Source organism: Protopterus annectens, chromosome 1.part2 (assembly GCF_019279795.1).
Source record: "Protopterus annectens isolate FY-2018-M chromosome 1.part2, PAN1.0, whole genome shotgun sequence".
In the NCBI taxonomy this organism is placed as follows: Eukaryota; Metazoa; Chordata; order Ceratodontiformes; family Protopteridae; genus Protopterus; species Protopterus annectens.
This window is the reverse complement of record NC_056727.1, coordinates 108,364,920-108,390,094: the sequence shown is the minus strand read 5'-3', so window position 1 is coordinate 108,390,094 and position 25,175 is coordinate 108,364,920. Positions and strand designations below refer to the sequence as shown.

Genomic DNA, 25,175 nt, shown 5'->3' with positions numbered 1-25,175 from the left:
CCACCTCCTGGGTGTCTCCGCCCTTTGACCCCCTCATGGAAGTGGTGGAGCAGAAGGCATGGACAGCCACTGATATGATGGAACCTACCCCACGGGGGCCCTCAAAATTCATAACAGCCCCTTCGGACAAATAGTTTTTAGACAAGGGTGTCCCGGTTGATGCCATGGTGGTGGCTGCAGCCACTAAGAAGGAACTGGCTGATCCTTAAGTACCTGTCCATCCTCCTAACAAGGAGTCTAGGACTATGGATAGGTACGGCAAGCGGATATTTTCTTCAGTGACCTTTGTCATGCGGTCGCTGAATTACCTGTGCCACTTCACCTGTCTTCAAAGAGACATGCTCAAAGAAGTGGGTGAGGCCCTACAGGATCCAATAGCTGCGGGGTTTCTAGACAAAATCAACTCCCAGCTGGCAACCCTGAATTCCATTGTCAACTCCTCCATGCGGCTTATTTCCTACGCGGCCGATGGGGCGAGTAGGGCTGCAGGCACAGGCGTGGCCTTACGGCGTCACGCCTGGATGCGGCTTTGTAACTTTGCAGACCCCTTCATGGCATCCTTCACTAACTCCCCCTTTGACGGTTCAGCTTTGTTTGGACCTCAGGTGAAGGATACTTTGGCCCGATGCGAGCAAGAAGGCAAGACTCTCTCTGCCGTGGGAGTCCGTTTTTCCACCCCGTTTAGACCATATCCTAAGGGTCAGAAGGGTGGGAAAATGTGGTTCCGTAAACCACAAGAGGTCATGCCTGACGCAAGAGGTCAGTTCCCCTCTAGTGGCAGGGGGGGGAACAATAATAGACACCGCCCTAGAGGCAGAGGAGGTCCGCAAAATCAGGGTAGCAGAGAGTCTCTCTGTGACAAACCCTTCCAGCATCCCTGAGAAGCTGCCCTACTGTCCGCCTTCGGAGGCAGTCGGGGGAAGGTTATCACTGTACCCAGAAGCCTGGCTTTCACTCACCCAAGACAAATGGGGTACGGTCGATTATATCCGAGGGTTACAAAATTCCCTTTATCCACACCCCAACTCAGCCTAAAGGGCCCCTTCCAGACGTTCCACCCAGTCTAAGGGAACAAGCAGTACTAGAAATATCAAAACTGCTAACAAAAAGAACCATCTAGCCAGTCCCAGCAGACCAACAAGGATCCGGAATCTACTCCAAGTTCTTTTTGGTACCAAAAAAGACAGGGGACTGGAGATCAATATTGGATCTCAGAAGTCTAAACAAGTCTGTAAGAAGAACGAAGTTCCGGATGGTCATGCTACAGTCCATTCTACCCTTTCTGGGTCAGGACGATTGGATGTGCTCAGTAGACCTTCAGGATGCGTACTACTACATCAAGATGCACAGGCGCTCCAGGAGGTTTCTCCACTTCCAGCTGGGAGCCAGTCACTACCAGTTCAGGGCCCTGCCATTTGGTCTCACTACAGCCCCCCCGAGTGTTCACCAAATGCATGGCAGCGGTTACAGCTCATCTGAGGCGTCAAGGATTCCAGGTGTTTCCATATCTAGACGACTGGCTCCTCACTGCCACCACCAGGCGTCAGCTTCTCCTCTCCAGAGATTACACCATTCATACTTGCAAAGGGCTAGGTATCGCCATAAATTTCGAAAAGTCTGCCTTGTCGCCTTGTCAGTCTATTACCTTCATAGGCACCATCTTGGACACAGTCCGGCTCTCCGCAAAACGAACCGAGCAAAGAGTTCTAGATATTCGCAGGCATGTTCACATCCTCCTTCAGAACAACAAAATCCAGGCCAGGTTTGTCCTGAAGGTATTGGGTCTCATGGCAGCAGCCATTACACTACTTCCCCTAGCTCGCTTTCATATGCGGATCCTTCAGTGGATACTTTTTTCCCAGTGGTCCTTTCAACAGCTTCCAATGTCACACAACATCTTAATAACCCTGTCTTGCAAGAAACACCTTTCTTGGTGGATGGACTCCCCTCAAGTCCTTCAGGGCAGACCACTTGTTCCTTCTCCCCCGGTCGCCATGGTGACAACGAACGCCTCCCTGGTCGGGTGGGGGGGCATTTTCAGGGCAGGATGGTCCAGGGCACATGGCAACCTTTCGAGTGCCACCTGCACATAAATGTCTTGGAGATGAGAGCAGTACTTTTAGCGTTGCAAGCCCTTCAGGACTCTCTTCCCATCGGGACTATTGCAGTTCAGATGGACAATATGTCCGTAGTGTGGTACATCAACAAGCAGGGCGGAACCAAGTCCTATCCCTTATGTCGAGAGGCACTCAGACTTTGGCAGTGGGCGATCTCCTCTCAGTGGTTTCTGATAGCAACACACATCCCCAGGAAATCCAACATCATAGCGGACAGGTTGAGCAGAGCCATTCTCATGCCACACGAGTGGTCTCTCAAGCAAGCAGTAGTGGAAGAAATTTTTCAGAAATGGGGTCGACCTTGCTGCGATCTTTTTGCAACACCTCAAAACAGCAAGTGCCATGACTTTTTCACTCTCTTCCCGGCCATCCCCCCAGAGATGCTCTAGTCCACGATTGGCCCCGGGGACTTCTGTATGCCTTTCCATTAATCACTCAGTTGATTCAGAAAGCTACCGCCTTGAGAGCTACGATGATCCTCATTGCTCCTTACTGGCCTCGACAGATATGGTTTCCGTTCCTGCATCGTTACCTCTTGAGGCAGCCCTGGCATCTGGACCCAGTGCCAGATCTCTTGACCCATCAGTCGGGACAGCTGCACCACTCTCTCCTATCTCTCAGCCTCACAGCTTGGTTGCTCCAATTCCAACCCTAGCCAGGCTTCCCCTTATTTCCCATTCTGTGCGTGACATCCTTATAGCTTCCCTCAAGTCATCTACCAGAAGGATTTATGCCAGCAAGTGGAAGCATTTTTCTTTCTGGGCAGGAGCTAGAAATATGGATCCTTTTACTGCCCCTATCGAATCAATCCTGGACTTCCTAGCCGAACTGTTTCACTCAGGGTCTTCTTCCTCCACTGTCAGAGTACAGTTAGCGGCTATTTCGAACTTTCATGTAGGCTTTTTGGACTCCAATATCATGTCCTATAAGTTTTGTAAAACCTTTCTTATATATATCTTTTTGCTTAAGCCCCCAATCAGAGACCCCCCACCACAGTGGGACTTAAATTTGGTTCTTACTTCCTTGATTCTTCCCCCCTTTGAACCTGCGGCTTCCTGCTCCTTGAAGTTGCTCTCTTGGAAGACTCTTTTTCTAGTCGCCATAACATCTGCGAGAAGAGTATCAGTGCTTCACGCCCTTTGCATTCGTCCACCTTATCTAGTTTTTCATAAAGACAGAGTGTCACTCAGGACTAACCCGTCCTTTTTACCCAAAGTTTCTTCTGAGATGAACCTAAACCAGACTATCGATCTCCCAGTTTTCTTCCCCAACTACTCCAACAGAGCGGAACAAAAGCTGCATTTTCTGGACATTCATCGTCAGCTTCGTTACTATCTGGATAGAACCAAGCAAGCTAGGAAATCTGAGCTGCTCTTCCTATCTTATGCGGCAGGGAAGAAAGGCCTTCCAGTTTCCAAAGTAACCCTTTCTAGATGGCTGGCCTCTGTGATTACTTTCATCTATGACCTCAGACGCCAAAAGCTACCGTCAAGACCCAGGGCTCACTCAGCTAGAGCATTAGCTACGTCAATAGCTTTTCAGGCTAGATTACCAATAGATTCCATTTGTGCGGCAGCCACATGGGCCTCTCCTCATACCTTTATCTCTCATTACAGATTAGACATGGCCTCCCGAAGCCGGGCTAATTTTGGTTCCACCGTTCTCAAGAGTCTGTTCCGATGAGTCACCCAGGGTGAAGGTGCTAGGGACGCGGTCCCATCCAGCAAGAATGAAGGCGAGATCGACAACTTAACATTGAGAAGTTATGTACCTACCATAACGTTCCATGTTAGTTGTCTTCTTCTCGCCTTCTTTCTTGCGTCCCACCCCCATCCCCCTAGCCTGGACAGACCTAAGGATCCTTGGGGATCTTCTTTCTGCCTCAGTATTAGCCCCCTTGGCTATCTTTTACTGGTAAGCTATAAGTCTAGGTGACTTACGAGTGAGGTTTCCTCTTCTCCTTATTTTGGAGATCAGAACTGCTATGGTTTCAGCTATCAAATGAGATCTGGGTAGTTAGCGCCTAGCATTGTGGGATATAGGGTAGCCTCGAGCCGCAAAGAAGGCGAGAAGAAGACAACTAACATGGAACGGGTATGGTAGGTACATAACTTCTCATTTTAAACTGCAGGACTTTTTTCAGTTTCTTTGATTTTATTGTATGTACCCTAGTAAAGTGTGTGAACTGGTGAATGTGAGTTAACATATTTTTTATTGTATAATTGTAGGTTTAAGGATGTAATTACATGACATATTTCATAAGCATGACTGCATTTTTATTACATTTTAGTGTTTTGACGTACGTATTTATGATTGATTTGTCATTGCCGAATACTCTTCCATCCCGGTCCCCACGAACTTCTGAGTTTATTTCTCGTGTTTTTGTTGGACTTAAGCCTTTGATGGAGGCTGATGAAGAAATTCAGAACCATGTAGTGGAAGACAATGGCATCTGCGAACAGGATGAACGAACTCAGGCAATCAAACTCTTAAAAACTGGTATGCAACAAATTCTGTGAATGCATATAAATTTGCTAAGCATAAATGATTTTAAAACGTTCCTCTGAGCTAAAGCTGCACCTACCTTGTTATTTTTGTACTCATCAGCAGGGGCACCAATTTAGTGTTGACTAGCATGATGGAAGTCTGTTATCACTAATGAAGATTCAGTGAGTGCAGTCACATCTGAAAGTTTAAGGTGATTGCCGTTTTTAATGTATTTGTAAATAGGCAGACCAGTCTACCTCCATGTCCCAAGTGTAGGAAAGTAAGTAAACCAGCTGCAGTACAGATTTCTGCAGGTCTTTATACACCAGTCTGGTCCAAAGTGGATGGTCCTAAACAGTCGTGTATACTTTTCAGTATCTGATGAGACTTTGTCTGTTGTGAGCCCATCCTTAAGGAGCACATTTTGATATCACCAGACTAGATGCAAGTTGATCATAACCAGACACTGTCCGGCATGGGCCACTGTATGTATCAGAATGATGAATCTTGACAAGTAATGCTTGCTTTTCATTTTCTTGTCTTTTTTTGTATATTAGCCGAGCCTAAACCTTCTCCTACCGAGGTGGGGAAAGGGTGGGTATCCCTCTCCCTTAGTCTCATAGCATGAGATTCTGCAGATCAGGAGATCCTTGTATGATAGAAAAGAAAAACTATTCAGACCTCCTCTCCCTGTATTTCTCCTCATGTGGCCCCTCTTTTGAGAGAATCTGAGACTGATGAAGTTCTGTATATACTACCTTTCACTACTCTGCCCTCTGACAATCATTAAAAAATTGGAGTCAGCCAGTTCTATTCATTCCACTTTTACTAATTTAGATGTGGAGAGCTGGAAGACTTCCTTGACTTTTGTATCAAGGAGGGGTCTGGTAAATATTCTTACCGTGGCTTTTTCAAGAGACTGTTTCATGGCCTGCTCTGACATTGTTATTATGCATTGGCAATGACATCAGGCTTAGGAATGTGCCTGCACTACATGAAGAGCTTAGGTTGTCTTCATTTGAGGATAAGTTCAAGCAGTCCATTCTGAATGGTCCTCTTCAGGTGAGATGTCCAGACTGGATAGGCTTCCCAAACTTGGATGACGACTTTTTAAAAGTGGAAACAAGCATTGACCACCACAAAAAGTCTTTAGGATGCACAGATTAATCGCTTGCTGCTCTTTTTCAGTGCCACTCTCACCACAAAATGAGGGTGGGTCCTCAGGAGGTGTCTCCTATGTCTTTTTCCAAGTTTGTTCCAGTTTAGAATACCATCATCACAAGCCATTTGGTTCTAGAAGTGGTCACAGATGGCCATGTCTTAGAATTAAGATCCAGTGTTGTCTTCTCAATCTGATCCCATCCTATGGGTTATCAGATTCAGGTTGGATTCTAAGCTGTCTGTATTCAGAATCTTCTGACTCAGAGCTCTTCCCCCTATACCTATGATCCTCTACTGTAGCACCTTCTCCTCAAAACTTGTTTGCTAACATCCTGCTCGGATTTTGGATGATGAGGTCTGCCTCATTGCATACTTTAGATAACTATTTGATAATATTTCAAACCACCTTTTTTCCTCTACTCTTTTTCTGATAGTTGTAGGATAATTATCTTAAAAGTGTTAGTAGTAGTGGTAGGCTTAGTTTTAGTTCTAGTGGTAGATTTGCTGTGTGGTGTGTCTTGGCATTACCACCTTTGTTCCATAACTCTTTAGGTTGTTATGGTTAAAGTTGTGTGAAAAGTTTTCTCTTTATAGTGTGCTGAATTTTACTCTGACTACTTTATTTTTGATAGCAGATATTTAGTGGTATTTGCAGTGTCTTATCTTGTTAGGTAGGTAGGGTTTGTAGTTGTTTCTGGTTATCATTGTGTATTGGTGTGTTTTTATGGTACCCCCTGGGATAAACAGGTGTAAGGCTTTGGACTACTAGAAGTGTGTGCAGTGTGGACATGAACTGCCTCCACAGGATACCCATAACAAATGTGTGTACTTTTAGGGTACCTCTCCCTTAGAGACTAATTGTGTGGCATGTGCCACACATTTGGTGCTTGCACCATTAATTAGGAAAGTGCTAAGCTTGTGTTCAAGGGCATTCTCAAGCCATCATCTACCTCTGTCTCCTCTCCCTCTCAGAGTGAGAAATCTGGAAGGAAGGAGAAAGAGTTTTCCAAAGCCATGGACTAAAACTGAATGCCAAGAAAATGCATAATAGTATCCTTCTGGAAGTCATCCACCCCTGGTAACTGTCATATTGATAACACACCCCATATAGTTGACCCAGTAGTCAGGGACTTAAGTACATACACAGACAGTAATCTAGCCTTTGACTATCACGTGTCTACAGTAGTAAGGAAATAATTTTATATTGCGCAACTTATGAACAAAGGTATTTGGCATTCATCAGACCTATCACTGATTACAGTGCCCCCATGTTTTGTACCTAACCAGGCATATCCAACAAATGGAATGTTTGCAAAGGTTCCTCACTAAAAGAATACAGGGCATAAGTAAAATGTCTTATGCAGAATGCCTCATTTCCCTGTTCCTGTCCCTGTATTCTGTCTTCTGTAGGCTGTTAAGGGGAGATCTATTTCTGGCATACAGGACATTGTCACACCCCACTCTGATGGACCTCCTGCATATCCATGATGGACCTCCTGCATATCCACAAAACAAACAGCACCAGAATTACCCATTCTAAAGACTTTAACCTTGCCTGTGATATAAATAGGACTTGCTGGAGAGGCTGGTATGTATCCCAGAGATTACCCCGTCCCTGGAACAGGCTCCCCATCCATGTGAAGCAGAGATGTTCTTCATGTTTCACTGTTGCAGTCATCACATGTGGGTTATCCCTGCTGTGGTAGCCCTTGGCCAGCCTGAATACCAGAGTCATTGTTTTTCTGCGTCAGCTGCAGTCGCCTGTAGTCTGATGTCAGATCGTCAGTGCTGTAAAGCAAAGCAGCTAACACCATTACATCAGTTTTTTTTGCCAGTGAGCCTGTAGCAGAAGCAGTTTGCAAGAATGCCAGTCGGTCGCTACCAGAGTTTGAATTTCAGCTGAAAATGTCTAAAGATAAGTACCCCGTTAGGGACCCTTTTTTCTTGCACTAACCGATGTCCGAAAAAGTTAACAATAGTCTCGCCTGTGGAAAGCAGATCCCACGCTGAGACTTCCATTCTTACTGCGTCACTTGTTTAGGCCCAGACCATGGTGTTCCCCATTGCCAGTTCTGTGCCCTCTTTAACACGAGAACCATTCGCTGTAGAGCTCTTATTGTAGACTGGTATTTTCATCTTCCATCTTCGCATTCTGAAATAGCGTCCGTCAGCCAACCATCATTGGACATTCTGAAAAAATGCAGAGATAAAGATAGAGACAGACCACACAAGGCTGAGCCTTCCGACGACTCTACCACTAAGCAGGTCGTCAGTTCTCCGGAATTCAGTGAGGTGCTTTCGCAGCACCTGATGCCCGATTCGATATCTACATAGGCCTCTACCGAGACCCTTTCGGAGTCCGGTATGCCGCAGATATCTTCTTCGTCTTCCAAGCCTTTGGCTGTCTCTGCCTCGGTTGTGTCCAGAGTGGTGACACAGGCACCGGCTTCGAAGGAGGACTTTCGCACTACCGAATCTAGACAAAACCCGACGTCTTCTCATCCAGCTGCCATTTCTCTCAGACCAACGGATACTCTTAGGCCTAGAAGCCAGGCCACTCCGAGAAAATCTGCCTCTAGCCACCATCTTGCTCCTACTCCACCACCCCAAGCACAAATGCTTAAAATGGCGGAGGATTTCATCTCCCTTATCAGGGGTAGTCAGGCCACAACTTCTAAAAGGAAAAGACACCCTTCTCCAGAAATTATGACAGAACAGGATTCTGAGGAATCTGACTATTCAGATTTTGAAGTGGAACAACAATGTCTAACTGCTTATGAGGATTCAGATGCAGAGGAATCCATTCTTTCTGCCTCCCCACTAGAAGACCTTTCCTTTTGGGAAATCCTTCACATCCTCATGGAACATTTCCAATGGGAATCTCAGGATTTCCCCCAGTCTAAGAAAAGACTTAGAGAGTTTCTGGACCTGCCCAGCACAGACCCCTGGCCATCTTCCCTATTTTAGAAGTGGTGGATGATGTTTTCCATGAATCCAGCTTAGCCCCTGATGCCCTCCCACCTGTTCCCAGTAAACCTGACCGGTATTACAGAGTACTGGATTCTCACAAATACCTGTACAGAAATCCTGCTGCAGACCCAGAGGGCATTACATAGGGACCTAAAGGAGCTAAGACTAGTTCTCCTGAGAATCCTATTCCTTCTGACAAGGATTCCAGAGCTCTGGACAGATGGGGTAAAAAAGTATACACCTCTGCAACCTTAGCTATCAGAGGACTCATCTGTCAGTTCCATATGTTAAAATATCAACACACTTTGGAACTATTAAAACAAAAGATTTCAACCTTTCCTGACTGTGCCAGTTTGAAAGAGTTCGCAGATTTACTGCACTCTACTTGTCAAGTGGCCAAACATTCATTACACTGTGTATATGACACCCTAGAAGTCTCTAGCAGGGCAGCAGTGTCAGGATCTGTCATTAGGAGACATGCATGGTTAAACAACCTCTCCCTGATCATGTCAAGTCTAAACTAATTGATGCACCCCTGGATAAGGACCATTTGCTTGGAGTAAAAGCAGAGGAGGTGCTTAAAAAGATGGAAGACAAAGCAAAATCTCTGCAAACAGTAAAAGATTTCTTTCAGGTTCATCCTCCCAGGTTCAGCAGGAACATTCCCTCTAAGCACTGGTCCTTCCCTGCACCTAGCATACAGGACCAAGGTAAGCCCCACAGGGACAGACCATCCAGGCCCCTATACCAGGGGCAGCAGACAACCAAACAGTGGACCACTTCTGCCCTAAATGCAGGGAGTTCTAAGCCACCCTTCTATGGCAAAAAGTCCCAATGACTCCCTCTCCCCCCTCTGCCTTCCTTTCATTCACTAAAAGCTAGGAGGAAGGCTTTCCCTCTGCAAAGAAAATTGGCTTTCTGTAACAAAGGACTAATGGGTCTTTAAGATAATTTTTCAGGGATACAAATTCTCTTTCAACAAACTCCCAAATCCAAGAGGGTACCCAGACTTGCCTCCAAATCAGTGGGCAGAGGCATTGAAACAGGTCCAAACTCTCATATCCCAGGAGGCAACAGAACCTGTCCCCTCAGATCAAACAGGCAAAGGCTTTTATTCCAACTATACCTTGTTCCCAGAAAAGAGGGCACTTGGCACCTCATCCTGGATCTATCCAGTCTGAACACCTCTCTGGTGGTCCCCAGATTCAGAATGCTAACTTTGCAGCAGCTGCTGCCTATGCTGACAAATAATGCCTGGCTAGTGACCCTAGACCTAAAATATGCCTACCTCCACATCCCCATAAGGGAATCCTGCAGGAAATTCCTGTGCTTCAGAATAGGCTGGCAACACTTTCAGTTCTCTCTGCTACACTTTGGCTTTTCTACTGCATCCAGAGTATTCACCAAATACTTAGCCCCGGCCATCGCATTTTGCAGACAGAGAAATATACAGATTTACCCTTATCATTCAGGCAGAGTGCAAAGAAAAGCTGCTCCAGGACCTGGTCTTTGTCAAAACCCTCCTAACATCCCTAGGGTTCACCATAAACAAGAAGAAATCAAAGCAAACACCCTCCAGGAAGATCAATTTCTTGGGAGCACTGCTGGACACAGCATCCCAAACGGCCTTCCTATCCCCAGAATAGCAGAGCTTCCTGCCTCTCTACTTTACCCAGCTGGCTTCCAGAAGTCACCTCTTTGCGAGGAAGTTCCTGCGAGCCTTGGGGTACATGGCATCTTGCATCCTTCCTCTGGCCAGGCTTCATATGAGGAAACTTCTGTGGTGTCTAAAGAACTTTTGGTGTCCGCACTCTCAGCCTCTAGAGATCTCTGTCCCTCTGATCCCATTTATAAGGGTCGAGTTTCTCTGGTGGGCAGGGGCCTGTGCCAAGAACAAGGGTCATCTCTTCATCCTCCAACCTACAGGCCCAACCATTACCAACGACGCCTCAGTCATTGTTTGGGGCGCTCACCTAGCAGCCAGGTGCACCTAAGGTCTTTGAGATGCCCAGCACCTTCCCTTACACATCAATCAGAAATAAATGATCGCAGCACAAAAAGCTCTGACATCCTTCAAACCCCATCTCAGGTTAGGGTTCTCCTTATAAAAACAGACAACACCACAGTAATGTGGTATAGCAACAAACAAGGAGGAACCCAATCTTACCGTCTGTGCAGGCTACCCATGAATCACTGGCTGACAGCCACCTCCATGAGTGTACACCTAATTGCCCAATACCTACCAGGGGTCAAAAACACCCTGGCAGACCACCTAAGCAGAAACTTACTGGACCCCCACGAATGGCAGCTCCACAGAAAAATCTGTCAGCATGGCTAATACTTCAAAAGCAAACATTAGACATTATCACAGAGGCCAGAAGGCCCAGCACCAGAAAATCTTACACAGGAAAATGGAAAAAATTCTGCTCCTGGAGCCAGTCCAGAGGGGCCAGTACCTCACATCCTTCCATCCCTCTTATCTTGGACTATATAGCCGAGTTACTCAATAGTGGCCTCTCCTTCTTTTCTATTAAAATCCATGCTTCAGCCATTTCAGCTCATTTCGATTCAGACCAACATTCTTCTCACATCTTTTGATTAAACAACTCCTCAGAGGACTTCTAATATCAGCTCTCCCAGAAGGCCTACCAAGCCAACCTGGGACCTGAATTATGTTTTAGAAAACTAACCTTACCTCCATTCGAACCTGCTGCTTCAGCAGAATTGAAATACCTCTCCTGGAATACTGCTTTCCTACTAGCTATCACCTGAGCCAGAAGGGTTTCAGAACTTCAGGCTGTCATGGCTGTTGAGCCCTTCATCATTTTCCATGCAGACAGGGTCTCCCTGAGAACTAACCCCTCCTTTATGCCCAAGGTGGTATCTGATGTGACCCTTAACCAGGCCATACATCTACCCACCTTCTTTCCCAACCCTCAAAACAAGGGGGAAAGAAGCCTGCACTCACTAGATGTGCACAGAAAACTCCGAAACTAGCTGGACAGTACTAAACCAATCAGAAAAACAGACCAGCTTATCATCAGCTTTGCCCCAGGGGCAGAGTGGTAGCCCATTTCCAAGCAAACCATTTCCAAGTGGATATCACACACTATCCATTTCTGCTACAGACTACATGAGAAATCACCCCCTAAGTCTATTCATACCCATTCCACTAGGGCAGACTCCACTTCCACAGCATCCCTCAGAGGAGTCCCCACCAGGGACTTCTTGGAAGCTGCCACCTGGACCTCTAGCCATACCTTTACAAAATATTACCACCTCCCTCTTTTCTCTAAGTCTAGGGCAGGGTTTGCCTCTGCAGTTCTGCAGGGCTTGCTGACCCATGCCTAGGGCTCTAACCTATCTGTCCACCCCTCTCCTCAGCTTTGGGAATCCTCCCACAGGTGATGACTGCAACAGTGAAACGTGAAGAACATTCTACAGTTGTGTACACTTAACCATAAACGTAGTTGTTTGAATGCATTCACTGTTGCAGTCCTGGTTTCCCTCCCTCCATCCCCCTTATATCCTCTTTACCTGGGGGACATAAGCTTCCAACGGTGGCTTTTAGCCACCAGGACCACTTTACCTCATTTCCTTGTGCTTCTGACGGGTTAGGGCAAGAAAAACTGATGTAATGGTGTCAGCTGCCTTGCTTTATAGCACTGACGACCTGACGTCAGACTACAGGCGACTGCAGCCGAGACAGAAAAACATTGACTCTGGTATTTGGGCCAGCCAAGGGCTACCACAGTAGGGATAACCCACAGGTGATGACTGCAACAGTGAATACACTTGGAACATCAACATTTATGGTAAGTGTACACAACTGTACTTTCCTCCCTAACCCAGTTCAAGTGTAACTTGGTCAATTGGAGGGGGAACAGGAAATTCATTCCTGGCTTTGCACCTATGTCTATATTGGACATAGGCAACCTGTAAGTGGTTCATCCCCCAAGCCCCTGTTGGTAAATGTTTCATCTCCCAAGTTCCTGCTTACACTTCAGAAGGGTACCAGAATTCTTTAGAGATTTGAGATGTATGGCTAGGCTTAAAAAAGCCATTGCGGTCTTTAGCCTAGTAAACACCTATGAAGCTATAAAGATTCTAAGACCCATGAAAATGAGTAGGAGGGTTGCAAATGACCCTCTTCATCTTTGGACGATTCATTGGAGCTGAAAATACATCACCCTTTGTGTCTGAGCTCTTCGAGTCTCTTGTTGCTGGGTTTTTCCCAACCCACGGTACTTATCATATCAGAGTCTTCTAACTCTCCAGCCCTTAGAATACATAATTCCTTTCTGACGAAGGACCAGACAACAACTTTGGGCAGACTGCAGTCCTCCTCCTTCCCTATTACTCATGCAGAGTTTCTTCCAGGGCCATCTCTTTCTCCCCTTGGGTCCAGTCTTCCCTCTCTTGGATCCATCCTTCAGATACAACGTCAACAAAGAGGTCATTGATGCCACCTTCAGTAGCCTCTTCCTTTAGATCTGCTAGGTCAGTCTGGAGCCTCACCCTCAGACTTGGATCAGCTGATGAGATCCAGTTCAAATTCAGTTATGAATTTTCCCAGCTTCTTTAGCCCAGGCCTAAGGTGTCTGCTGCCATCACAATTGTTCCTGCGGTTCCTGGGTTTTCAGGTCTAACTATGCTGCCTTTCTCACTGCCAGAGCCAAAGGCTTGCCGCTTCAGGCACTGACACCATCCATGGCATTCTCAACTTTGGTATTGTCAGAGCGGGGTGCTCCTTGAATCCAGACTGTAAGAGCCGGTGCCCCAGGATCAAGGGTCGACCTTCTAGATTTCAGAGTCATCCTTGCCCATGCTTTGGCTCTTGATAGTCTGGTTCCAGTCTTAGCATCAGAGCCAACTGCGTCTGCACCAGGCACTGGTTTCTTGATCAGGTCCACGAATCCAAGGAGCACTAAAACCAGTCGTCCAGCTTCAGTTTCAGTGTTCGACATTGTGGAGAGGATCCTGGCTTTCTCATAGATGGAGACTTCGGCAGTGCCTTCACATCTGCCCTAATGTATCTGGTCTGTGCCTGCGGATCTACATCAGATGCCTTGGGCACAGCCTATGCCCTTTTGACCCTAGGCTCCACTGTACTCTTGTCACCCTGCTTCATCCTTGTTCCAGCCTGCTTCCCTACCTAGGGAAGAGAAAGTGTAAGTGGTAGCAGTTGCCTTCCCTTGAGGAATCCCTCACAGAGGACACTGACCTCGATGAAGGTAAAGGCTCTCCCAAATCTCTCCAGAATGACACCTCCTTTGACGATTTGATGGAATTATTGAGACAGTGTGGGGGCTGGACCACAGAAGCCCCTCCCAAGAAGAGTGACTATCTCTGGTGGCCTTTGGCCCAGGCCCATCCACATCCTGGGTGGTCCTCTTGCCAGATGCTCTTATAGAACTGGTATCTCGGAGGGCTTGGAGAGAGAACTTAATATGGTGGAAGCTGTCCCCAATGAGACAAACACGATTTTAGCCCCTCCTAAGGACAGACCCCAGTGGAGTAAGGATATGGCTGTAGATGCCATTATGATTACAGCAGCCACTTAAAAGAACATCTCCAAAGAGAGTTCCTTGGTCCTTCTGCCCAACAGGTAGTCTTTGGCACTGAACCATTTGGGAAAGCACACCTATGCTTCAGCCACCTTCACCTTGTGTGCTCTGAATTATCTTGCCTGCTTGGCAAGACTTCAGCAAGACCCTGTAGCTGAAGTGTTAAAGGTTGTCATGACTCAGCAGCCTGTGATGGCCCAGAAGATGCTTTAGGCTGAACTGTGCACTATGTCGTTTATATTTAACGTTTCCATGAGGCTGCTGTCTAACATGGCCAAGAGGAAGCCCTGTGCAGCAGGCACTAGCATTGCTATGTGTTGTCATGCCTGGATGTACTTATGCAGTTTTGCAGATTGTTTTAATGTGTTCTTTGTTAATGCACCTTTTAACAGTTCTTCCCTTTTTGGGCCAAAGGACAAGGACACTCTTATTAAGAACAAGCAGGATGGAAAGACACTGACTGCCATCAGAGTTCTTTTTTGACCCTTTAATGGTACTTCTGCAGGAACCATAAGGGTGGGAAGCATCTCTTTTTTTCTCGAAGTGCAGGTCCCTCCCCCATGGCATGGGTAACCATAACAGATGCCACCCAGCAAGGCAGGGAGAGTCCACAGAAGCAGGGCTTCAGCAGGGCATTCTCTGGTAGCCCTTGGATCCCCAGAAGGGTCACCCGACCACCCTTGTCTGTAGGCAGTCAGGGGTCACTTGGCTGTTTACCCAAAAGCTTGGAAGCTATTACCTCAGATGCATGGGTGTTGAGAGTCGTGTCCAGAGGTTACACTATTCCCTTTATGTTCACTCTAAACGATTCACAAAAATCCCTTCTGGATGTTCATACCACCATAGAAGTGACATAGCAGTGGAGATTCAAACACTGCTGGTTAGCCAAGTCATCCAAGTGGTTCCTCCAAACCAGCAAGGATCTGGGGTCTATTCTATTTGATTTTAAAGAAAAACATAGACCTCAGGCCTACTCTGAGTTTCAGCAAATTGAACCATTTTCTCAACAGACCAAATTATGGATGGTCACAATGCAGTCCATTCTACCTGTTATGAGAGGAATAACTGGATGTGCTTGGTGGATCTCAAAGATGCCTACCATTACATAAAGACAAAGAGGCCCTCCAGGAGATTCCTGTGCTTTTGGGTGTGGGCAAATAATTATCATTTTCTGGCTCTCTTAGGTCTCACCACACCTCCCCAGGTGTACGCCAAATATATGGCAGTAGTGGTTGCCTAGCTGAAGCTGCAGAAGTTTCAGGCCTTTCCTCACCTGGATGATTGGCTGATAACCACTTCCACAAAGGCATCCCTCATCAAAGCCCAAGAGTCATTACTCCAGCTGTGTCTGTCCTTGGGCATAACAGTGAATCATGAAACATCCAGCCTAGAACAAGCTAATGTGTTAGAGTTTATCTGGTGACATTTGGAGAAGGTCACTCAGAAAGCCAAGCTCCTGTTTTCAGGGTTAAGTTCCTTTATCTACAGGCTTCTCATATTCTCCTGGTTCCCAGGCCTTCTACTACTACAATACTTCATCTTCTTGGGCACATGGCAGCTTCTGTTTGCCTTGTACCTCTTGGGAGATTCCAAATGAGGGTTTTGCAGTTGACTTGTAGTTCACTTGTCCTACCTGACTCATCCCATGGACTTTCTAGTGATTCTTACAGGTTTTTGTCGCAACCACATTTGATAGCGGTTGGGGTTCCCACTGGTTGTAACAGGGCAACCTTTTGTTCTTCTTCATCCCTTGGCCACGGTTACTATAGACACTTTTCTCTCCTGAGGTGGGGGAGGGGGCATTTTGAGGAGAAGACTGTCAAAAGTACCTGGTCAAGGTACAAGACCAGTCTTCACATCATTATTTTGGCATTGAGGGTTGTCCTCCTAGCATTGCAGGCATTTCAGTACCTCCTCCCCAGGGGTGTGATTGCCATACAGACTGAAAACATGTCAGTGGTATGGTGTCTGAACAAGCAAGGAGGGACTCGCTCCTCTCCCCTGTGTTGAGAGGCCATTAGAGGTTGGCAATGGGCGATGTCTTCTCAAAGGTTTCTGATCACAGGGCATATCCTGAAGAGATCTAACGTCTTAGTGAACAGCTTGAGCAGGAACATTCTTCTGCCTCACGAGTGGTCCCATTTTCTAGTAATTGCTTTTTTCATAGCCAGTAGAATTCAATTTAATAAGGCCTTGCTGTGTCTAGGCAATTCAGATCTTGTGTTCCAGCTCAAAAGAGTAATTTCCTTAGTTACAGCCATTTGCTTCCCCAGTATTTCTGACAAATGTACTCTGCAGGGAATTTTTAAAATCTGCCTACTCATTGCACTCTCAAATGACTGGTTCCCATTTACTTCTTTCTTCCCCATCACACATCCAATGTTTGCTATATACTTGAGTAAAAAGTCTTTCAAGTCTGCTTTGAGTATAAAACTACTTATGCAAACACTTTCAAGCAAAAATCCTAAACCACCTGAATTTTTTTTACATACTTGGGAGCTGTATGTGTTCTCCCATTGTTCCAATTTAAACAATTCCTTTTCCAGTCTTTCTTGCAAGTCTTTACTAACCTCCTCTGATTGATTCTTGTAGATATTCAGTATTTTATATGCCCTAATAATTATTCTTTAACAGCAGCTTCTGGTCTGGATTAGACTAAAGACTCTACCAGAACTGGTCTTTCACTTAGGATTCCCCTATCCCTTTTTGTTTGCCTATTTTGTAATATTAGTCCCTTTTAGGGAGGGCAGTCTCAACCTGTAGTCTAAACCAGCGGTCTCCAACCACTGGGACATACAGGAAGAATAAAAAAAATTTTTATGTTGGGCACCCAACTATTCAGAAAAAGTGTGTGTGTGTGTGAATGCATGCATGCATGCATGAAAGCAGAATGTGTGTATATCAAAGTGAACAGTGAGATCGATCAAGCCATTATTTTACACTCACTAAGCAGCGCTTTTGCTGTTTAGCGAGTGTAAAATAATAAATGAAACCGAAAAAAAGTGTGTGTGTGTGTGTGTGTGTGTGTGTGTGTGTGTGTGTGTGTGTGTGTGTGCGTTTCTGTCTGCATATATGAGTGAATGCATGCACAAAATCAGAAGAGACTGTGTGTGTGTGTGTGTGTGTGTGTGTGTGTGTGTGTGTGTGTGTGTGTGTGTGTGTGTGTGTGAGAAAGACAGAGAGAGAGTGAAGAGTGAGAGCGATTCCTGGCAGCATCAGATAAGAGGTTTGCATACCTCTCGACTATACCTCTCAACCTCTCTGTACAAGAAATCTGGACAGAGCCACAGTTAATGAGGGACAAATGACCAAAAATAAGGACAGATTTTAAATATCCCTCTTATAAATTTAGAAAGTTGATAGAACAACAGGGTTTCCATTAGCATGTATCATCGCAATGATATGAAGTCTGAAACTCAAATGTCTTTAATTATTTAATTCCTTCAATCCCCAGTCATTTGCCAGAAAGCTACATGTTTGAGGATGAGATCCAAACATACAAACCAAAAATCTACACATTCTGCAAAAATCCAAACAGTTGAAAGGTGTGCTGTGTTGATACTTAGCTCAAGATATCTGAATAAACCTAAAATAAACTGGGGACAAAGGCTCAAAATAAGACTGTATTTTACTTGATTATTAGGATTTGTGTTAGCATACATTTTCTGAAACAGATGTGGGCATGAGAGACTGAGTGAGAGCGACAGTAAAGAGGTTTGCATACCTCTGGACCTTTCGGCTGAAGAAATCTGGATAAACCCAAAAATAGAGGGTACAAAGGCTCAAAAATAGGAACAGATTTTAATTACTGCTCTTATAAAATTACAAACTTGTTTAAATAAAAAGGTTTGTGTTGGTATGAATTTTCTGAAGAAAATAATAGTCTGAAACTCAAATGTAAGCCATTATTTAGTAACTTCGATCTCCAATGAGTGGCAACAAAGGAAACGTTTTAGGAGTAAGGGACCAAAAAATAAAGTAAATGCCTGGTTATTTTTTTAAGTATATTTTGGATGTAAAATGCTTCTTCCAACACTGTTAACATATGCTACATCAAGTTTGAAACATTAGGCTGTGGAACTATTTTACATAAAAAATATATAAAAAAAAATAATAAAGTACTTAAATAAGTATAACACAACAATTTTACAGAGATCCCATTCTGTAAGTGCAGTAATGCCCCTCTGCCGCATAACACCCTTGGGCAGGGGGCCTCATAATCCCCCTGGGTGGGCGTTATTTGCACATTAACACACACACCCTGTTGAGTGTTAATGCTTGCTGCTTATGCATGCATGATGGCTGGTCCATGGAAAGTTGTCTTACATGAAACTAGTCAATGGTGCAAAAAAGGTTGGAGACCACTGGTCTAAACTATTTCTTGGCCTCATCCCACTATATTACCTTTCTTTCTCTAGTTATTTGCTCCTAATTCCTTGGTTCCTTTGCCAGTTTTCTCCAGTAAATTCCAGCCCCCTCATACACTCTTATTTTTGTAAGAGCTTTTTAAGGTGTGGTGTAGAAGTTTAGGAATGAATGCAGTTGCCATTTTAGAAAGTGATTGTGCAGCAAGTCTGCCTTGAAAGTACAGTTTTTCTTGTTTTTGTTACTTAGCTGTTTCCATTTGGAAGTGAAAGGAAGCAAATAGACTAGTAGAGGTTGATATATCTGAGATGAAGTAGCGAGCAGTGATGTGGCTTGTTCATCTCAGCATCTGTACTGAGTGATAAAGTGCAAGTCCGTAATCTTTTTGTCCATGTTGAAGTCCTGCCTTATGATGCTGGCACTGATAGTAGTTTTGGGGTGTGCCTGTTACATCTTAGATCATTCTTGTCATTCTGCCAAATGACTGAAATTATCAGCTGTGATTGGTGCACTACCCAAAAATAAATACAAGTTAAATGCTTTGAATTATTAGCCAATAGCAGTCTGCTTTCCTTTCATCAGAATTTTAACTGTATTGATGGCTATACAGATGTCTTTCCTAAACCAGTAGAAGTTATGCCACTACATTGTTATTGGTCTTTTCTTGAGAGTCAGTATTAACCACAGACATCTTTCAACATCAAGGTCTCAGATTTTGATTGGGAATTGTGTGCTGTGAATAGAACAGTAAATTCTCAGAAAAGCTCCATAGATATTACAAGGCTTGATTCACTAAAACATTGTTTCCAATTTACTTTTTTTTCTAATTCCAGTAGTAATTGTGCTTCCATTCTTTATGGAAGCAGTGCAGCTGCTACTCTAGTTTGAGTTGTTACTAGCTAGTAAACCATCATCACCTCACTGGCCTTCTAAATGTTAGAATCCTGTCTCCACACTCTGGGGTGGTGGGCAGCCCCCACCAGTTTAAATCTGATCCTTCTCTTATTGCACTAGAACCTGTAGTAGGTTCTGACAATGGGTGCTTCACTAATCAGTTGGGAAATTCACCCAAATCCCTGCACTTATTAGGTGAAATGGACCCAATGATGGTAATTCAGTATTTATCAGGTGGAGCTATGGATGGTATATTCAGTATTAACCAATTGAAACTCTGGAAGGTGTTCTTTATCTTAAAACATCTGGAGGAGGAATTGAGACTGTAGAACAAACAGACCATGATTTGGTGCATGGACAGGGGTCATAGCACAGATTCTTACCCATTGAGAGAAGTGATGTGGGACTGGTAGTGGACAAGAGATGTGGGCATTATTTGAACAGCCTCTCATGGATGAGCGAAGTGAATTAACTGATCTCTGTCAGCTACTGCTTCAGTCCTTTTCTGGTAATGAGAGTAATGGAGTCTTGTCTGGTCATCGTACTCAGGAACAGGGGACATTCAGATGTAACATTTTTTTTCATTTACAGTGAAGAATGATTTGGGTCTCCTACAATTCTGCTTGGTTTAACAAGGGAAGGTGAATGTTCTCCATAGTCAATGTTGTGGCACCAATTCTTGAGTCTTCCTACCATGCATAAGCCCATGACCAGCCTGATTTCCACAGTCTTTGCATCATCACTAGCCAATGGATGTCCAAGGACTGATGTCAGGACATCAGGATATGAGGGGCATCCATCAGTGCCATTTTCAATTCTTTCTAGCCATGCAGTCTGATGTACTACTACTTTTTTATCAGATGATCCCAGGCCATTCATCAGCTCTTTTTCTTCAGAGTCTCTTTCTACCTGCTTCTGGATAAGTACCCCATTGGTGAAATTTTCTTCTGATTAATGTTTAAAAAGGTCAGTGAAGTGTGGGAAACCAATCACATTTAAACACTTTCATCCCTTTTGTTTGTTTTATTTGGGGTCTCAGCACAATGTTTCTGTTTATTAGGATTTTGCTTGGTTTTATTTTAAGACCCTAAGTGTAGGGCCCACATGGAGTCCTTGGAAACTAGTTCCTTCTGCAACTTCTCATACCTCGGTTTTGGACTGTACCTTGCCCACGAAATACAAAAACAAAAGGTTGATGGAAAAGAATTCAGCAGATGACTGGGATCCTTCTCCATCACTTTATAGTCTATCTCCAGTCATAGCTCATTGCAGAACCTTAGGAGTACATATTAGCCCTTACGTGGATGACTGACTCATCCAAGGAAACTCCATGGTAACCATTTTAAATGTCAAGACTGAACAGAAAGATCGGACTTGTATATACTAAGTTAGGGATGCCATTTCTCAGAATATTCCCTTTTCTTCTGGGGTATGGTGGGCTCAAGTGTGTGTGTGTGTGTGTGTGTGTGTGTGTGTGTGTGTGTATATATATGTGTATATATATATATATATATATATATATATATATATATATATATGTGTATATATATATATATATATATATATATATATATAGGAATACATTTGTTTGATTGAGTTAACATTGCTCGATCGGGTATAACACCGAGTGTTATCGCATCTTTTATTGCCGAACGGTCGGAATGTTGTACAAAATACTGAATGTGACATTTCCGACCGCTCTACCATCTTAACAAGCACTACCATGGGTCAAAAAGGGGGGATATTTTGCAATTCACAACAGTTGTGATCGATTTTTTGCGGTTTTGCCACACAGCTTTCTACCATATTCCGATCGACCATCCACCGGCTGGTCAAATGGATGTATGCCATGGGTCCACTTTGTAATTTCGAAATACTGAAATCTCGAATTTCAGTATTTCGAAATTACAAAGCCGAAAACCCAACCACAACTCACAAATTCGAAAACACACAACCACGAAATTCAAAATCTGGTAAGTATGCTACACATACAGTACACACATCAACATACACAAACCCCCCCCCCCCCCACAATCAAACAAATACATTTAAACTACATGTAAGCAGGGGGGCAAGCCCCCTGCACCCTCCCTACTTGTATATTCTAACTCCATGATCGCACAAACAGAAAAACAAACAAAGCTCTCACACATCTTACAGTCCCTCAAACACACACATAGCAGTCACACATCCACATTCCATACGACCGGAAGCAGAAATTCAAAATATCCATGCTTTGGTATTTTGAATTTCGCACTTCTGCCCTTTTCACAAATGTGAGTATTCAGCTTTGTGATTTCGGAATACTGAAATTCAAGATTTCAGTATTTTGAAATTACAAAGTGAACCCATATATATATATATATATATATATATATATATATATATATTTATATTTATATGTATAATCTGTATATGAGTATGTGTATATATATATATATATATATATATATGTGTGTGTGTGTGTGTGTGTGTGGATTTCAACAGGGAGCCAAATCCATCATAGAACTCTAAACAGCCTTGCAAATCACCATGGATTCATAGATTAGTACCAAGCTAACTGCCCTTGTGAGCCATTTTATGCCTAGCCAATTATCCCTTGTGAGACTCAAACCCTGCACCTTGTGTTTGTAAGGCAAACACCTTAACCATTAGGCCACCTTCCCAATGGACTGCTTCCACAAGGTAGGTCTCACTCATCCTCTACAAGTCCCAACTTCAGCCCCAGACAATAATCCTCATTCTGGGTGCACTGATATGTTCAGTACAACAAAAAGCCTTCCTACCTCAAAACAGGGTTTCTTTCTCACAAACTATGTACTCAGCCTACTGCCAAAATAGATAATCTGTTCAAGGAAATACCTAAGGGCCTTAGGATGCATGGCATCCTGCAGTTTAGTGGAATCCCTTGAAAAACTGCACATGAGAAAGCCACAGTGGTTCCTAAAAACACTTGGGAACAGCATTCTCAACTCCTGGAAACCCTGGTGCCTCTTCTTCTTTGCTTGAAACAGGATTGAGTTAAGTGAAAAGACATCATCCTGCAGAATCTGGAACTAACTTCTCTCTAAGAGGCAGGCAAGATCATCATCGCAGACAGATCAGCAATAGCTTGGGGAACACATGTAGGACCTTCTTAAAGTGCAGGCTATGTAAGCCCCAGAGCAAAGAAAACTGCAGATTAATTATGAAGAGATGTCGGCAGTTTTTCTAGCTATGAAATCCTTTCAATGCAACCTGACCCCAATAACATTACAGATTTGGACAGACACCACCACAATTATGTGATACATAAGCAAGAGCGAACCCATTCCTACCCCATGTGTAGTCTTGCAATAAAGATGTGGCTCTTGGCCAGAACAATACCATAGCAGACTGTCTGAGCAGGGACCTTCTGTTCCCCAGTGATTGGATGCTGAATAGAGAGATTTTCCTAGACCTCATCCATCAGTGGAGACACCCCAGTATTGACCTTTTCACCTCTCATCAGAGCAGACAGCTACAAAAGTTCTGCTCCAGAACCTAACATACAAGGGACATGGATGGGGGTGGATACTTTCTTCAAATGGACAGACGTTGTTCTCAATGCCATTACCCTTGATCCCTGGAGTGCTGGTAAAAGTGAGGTCAGACAAACCAAGCATGATACTCATAACTCCCTTCTGGCCAAGCCAGCATTCGTTCTCCCTCCTCTTGACTCTCAACGAATGGAAATATTATATCTGATGTTGTCAATCTTCATTCATTCTTGACTGATGGGCTCCGTTCCACACCCTCGAAACCGACTCGGCCATTATACAAAGCTGGCGCCAGCCAAAAACTCTTGAGCTAAGGATCTACCCATACTGCCCCTCTTCCCATTACCTCAGATCTCGTTTGCTGCATAGAAAATTGGACATGTTAACCGATGCTATCAGCTAAGTGCTTAAAAATTTCTTATTTGTATAATTATACTACTTCAAACTCTTTAATACTTTGATACTTGCTGTCGTTTAAGTCTTTTTCATGTGACTGACCCTGTTTGAAGCTTTCTACCCTTGTTTTTACCTCAGGGTATTTCTACTGTACCATTGCTGGTATTAGGCCTCTCTTTCCCCCTTACCGTTGGCAACTCTTTAATACCATTGATGGTAATTTTTTCTCCTGCTTCTTTCCTTCCTTTACCTGTGTGGGTATTTTACATATACCATAGTTGGTATAGGGGTCTTACTATACTAAACTAATTTTTTCTTCAATAACCTTTCTTTGACTACAAGTGAGTGTGTAACTGTGCATGTCGAGTGATTTGACTGGACATGGCAGAGAAACAAAAAGGAACCTCGGGTTTAAACAGTGTAAAGACTTTGGCAGAAAGATGCCCAATTCCGATGGGCATCTTTCTTGCATCTACTGTCTGTGTGTCCCTGACCTGGAAGTTCACCCTCCTTGTGATATCTGTAAAGGCTTTAGTGCCTGAAATCTTGCAGAGATGAAGTACGTTCATTCTCAAAGTGTTCCTTTAGTGAAGCTCTTTCTGAGGTGGAGACTTCAAAATCTCCAAAGTCTGAGGCAAAAAAACTTTGCCATTTGGTACCATCTTCCCCTAAAGTACATGACTCCAAATCTCAAAAATCCCAGGTTCTGACAGTTTCTTCAGAACCAAAGGCGAAAGTTTCAAAAATGTCATTGTCTTCTGCTCTGGCATGAAGGCAACAAAATCAGTAATGGTGCCGTCTACTATCGATCTTACCAGAACCACTTCGGCACAGACGACCTCTCCGGCACCAACTATTGTTACATCTACTCATTCAGTTCCGTCTTCTCCCTCTAGTCATCAGAGCATGGTGCTGAAGGTCGATGTTATGAGTAGCCCCTGGACTAGATATTTCCCTTTGATAGACCCCTTTTGGGTTAGCAGCTGAGTACCTTTGTGGAAAGACCTGAATCTCCTTCGGGAATGTCAATCCATTCCTCCAGGAGTCTATCGGAATTGGATGTAGTCAGTTTAGTGGATCAGCTCTTGGCATCCAGAGGCCTTCCTGCACCCTCTCGGACCTCCCTCCCTCCCAGAGCCGAGGCTTACTCTCCCAGGACTCCTACATATATTCCTCCTTCAACCTCCTCCCAGGTGTTGGAGCCCATTGTTTCAATGCTCCTGGTGCCAACTGCCTCAGTACCAATGCTGGATCTCAACCCGGCACCAGAATATACTTTGTGGTCTTTGGCTCCTTCAGAACTGTTGCACCCATGGGACCGAGATTTGGCTGTTGGTTCCGGGATGCTTGGGTTAGCTTTAATTTTTTTTCTATGGCGCCGTCTGTGGCTCTCGGGACCCTGGTAGTTTCATGTCCTTTTTCGGCTCCTACTCTCTGAGGTGGCTCGTCAGAGTGAGGTGTGACTCCGGTTTCGAGGTTATATTTCTCGATTCTGGGCTCCCATCCCTGTTCGGGCAGACCTGCCATCCAGATTATGGAGAGAGCTTTAGCCTCAGCAGGCTCCCAGTTGGTTCCATCCCCATTGGAGTGCCATATTTTTGCTCCTTCTGGTTTGCAGCTGCCACAGTCTTCTACGACTGGACAGTGGGCACAAGAGCAGCAAGCTACCCTAGTTCATGGTCACCCCTCTTAGGAGTCCT

The 25,175-nt window shown here is 44.5% G+C and overlaps 1 protein-coding gene across 1 annotated transcript in view; it reads left to right on the top strand.

Annotated features, from left to right (window-relative positions):
• PSME4 (proteasome activator subunit 4) overlaps window positions 1-25,175 on the top strand; it is a 2,990,260-nt gene that overhangs the window by 2,551,785 nt on the left and 413,300 nt on the right. The window contains exon 40 of the mRNA XM_044055122.1: window positions 4,408-4,616. Coding sequence (XP_043911057.1) covers window positions 4,408-4,616 — 209 coding nt within the window. The remainder of the gene's footprint in view (window positions 1-4,407; window positions 4,617-25,175) is intronic.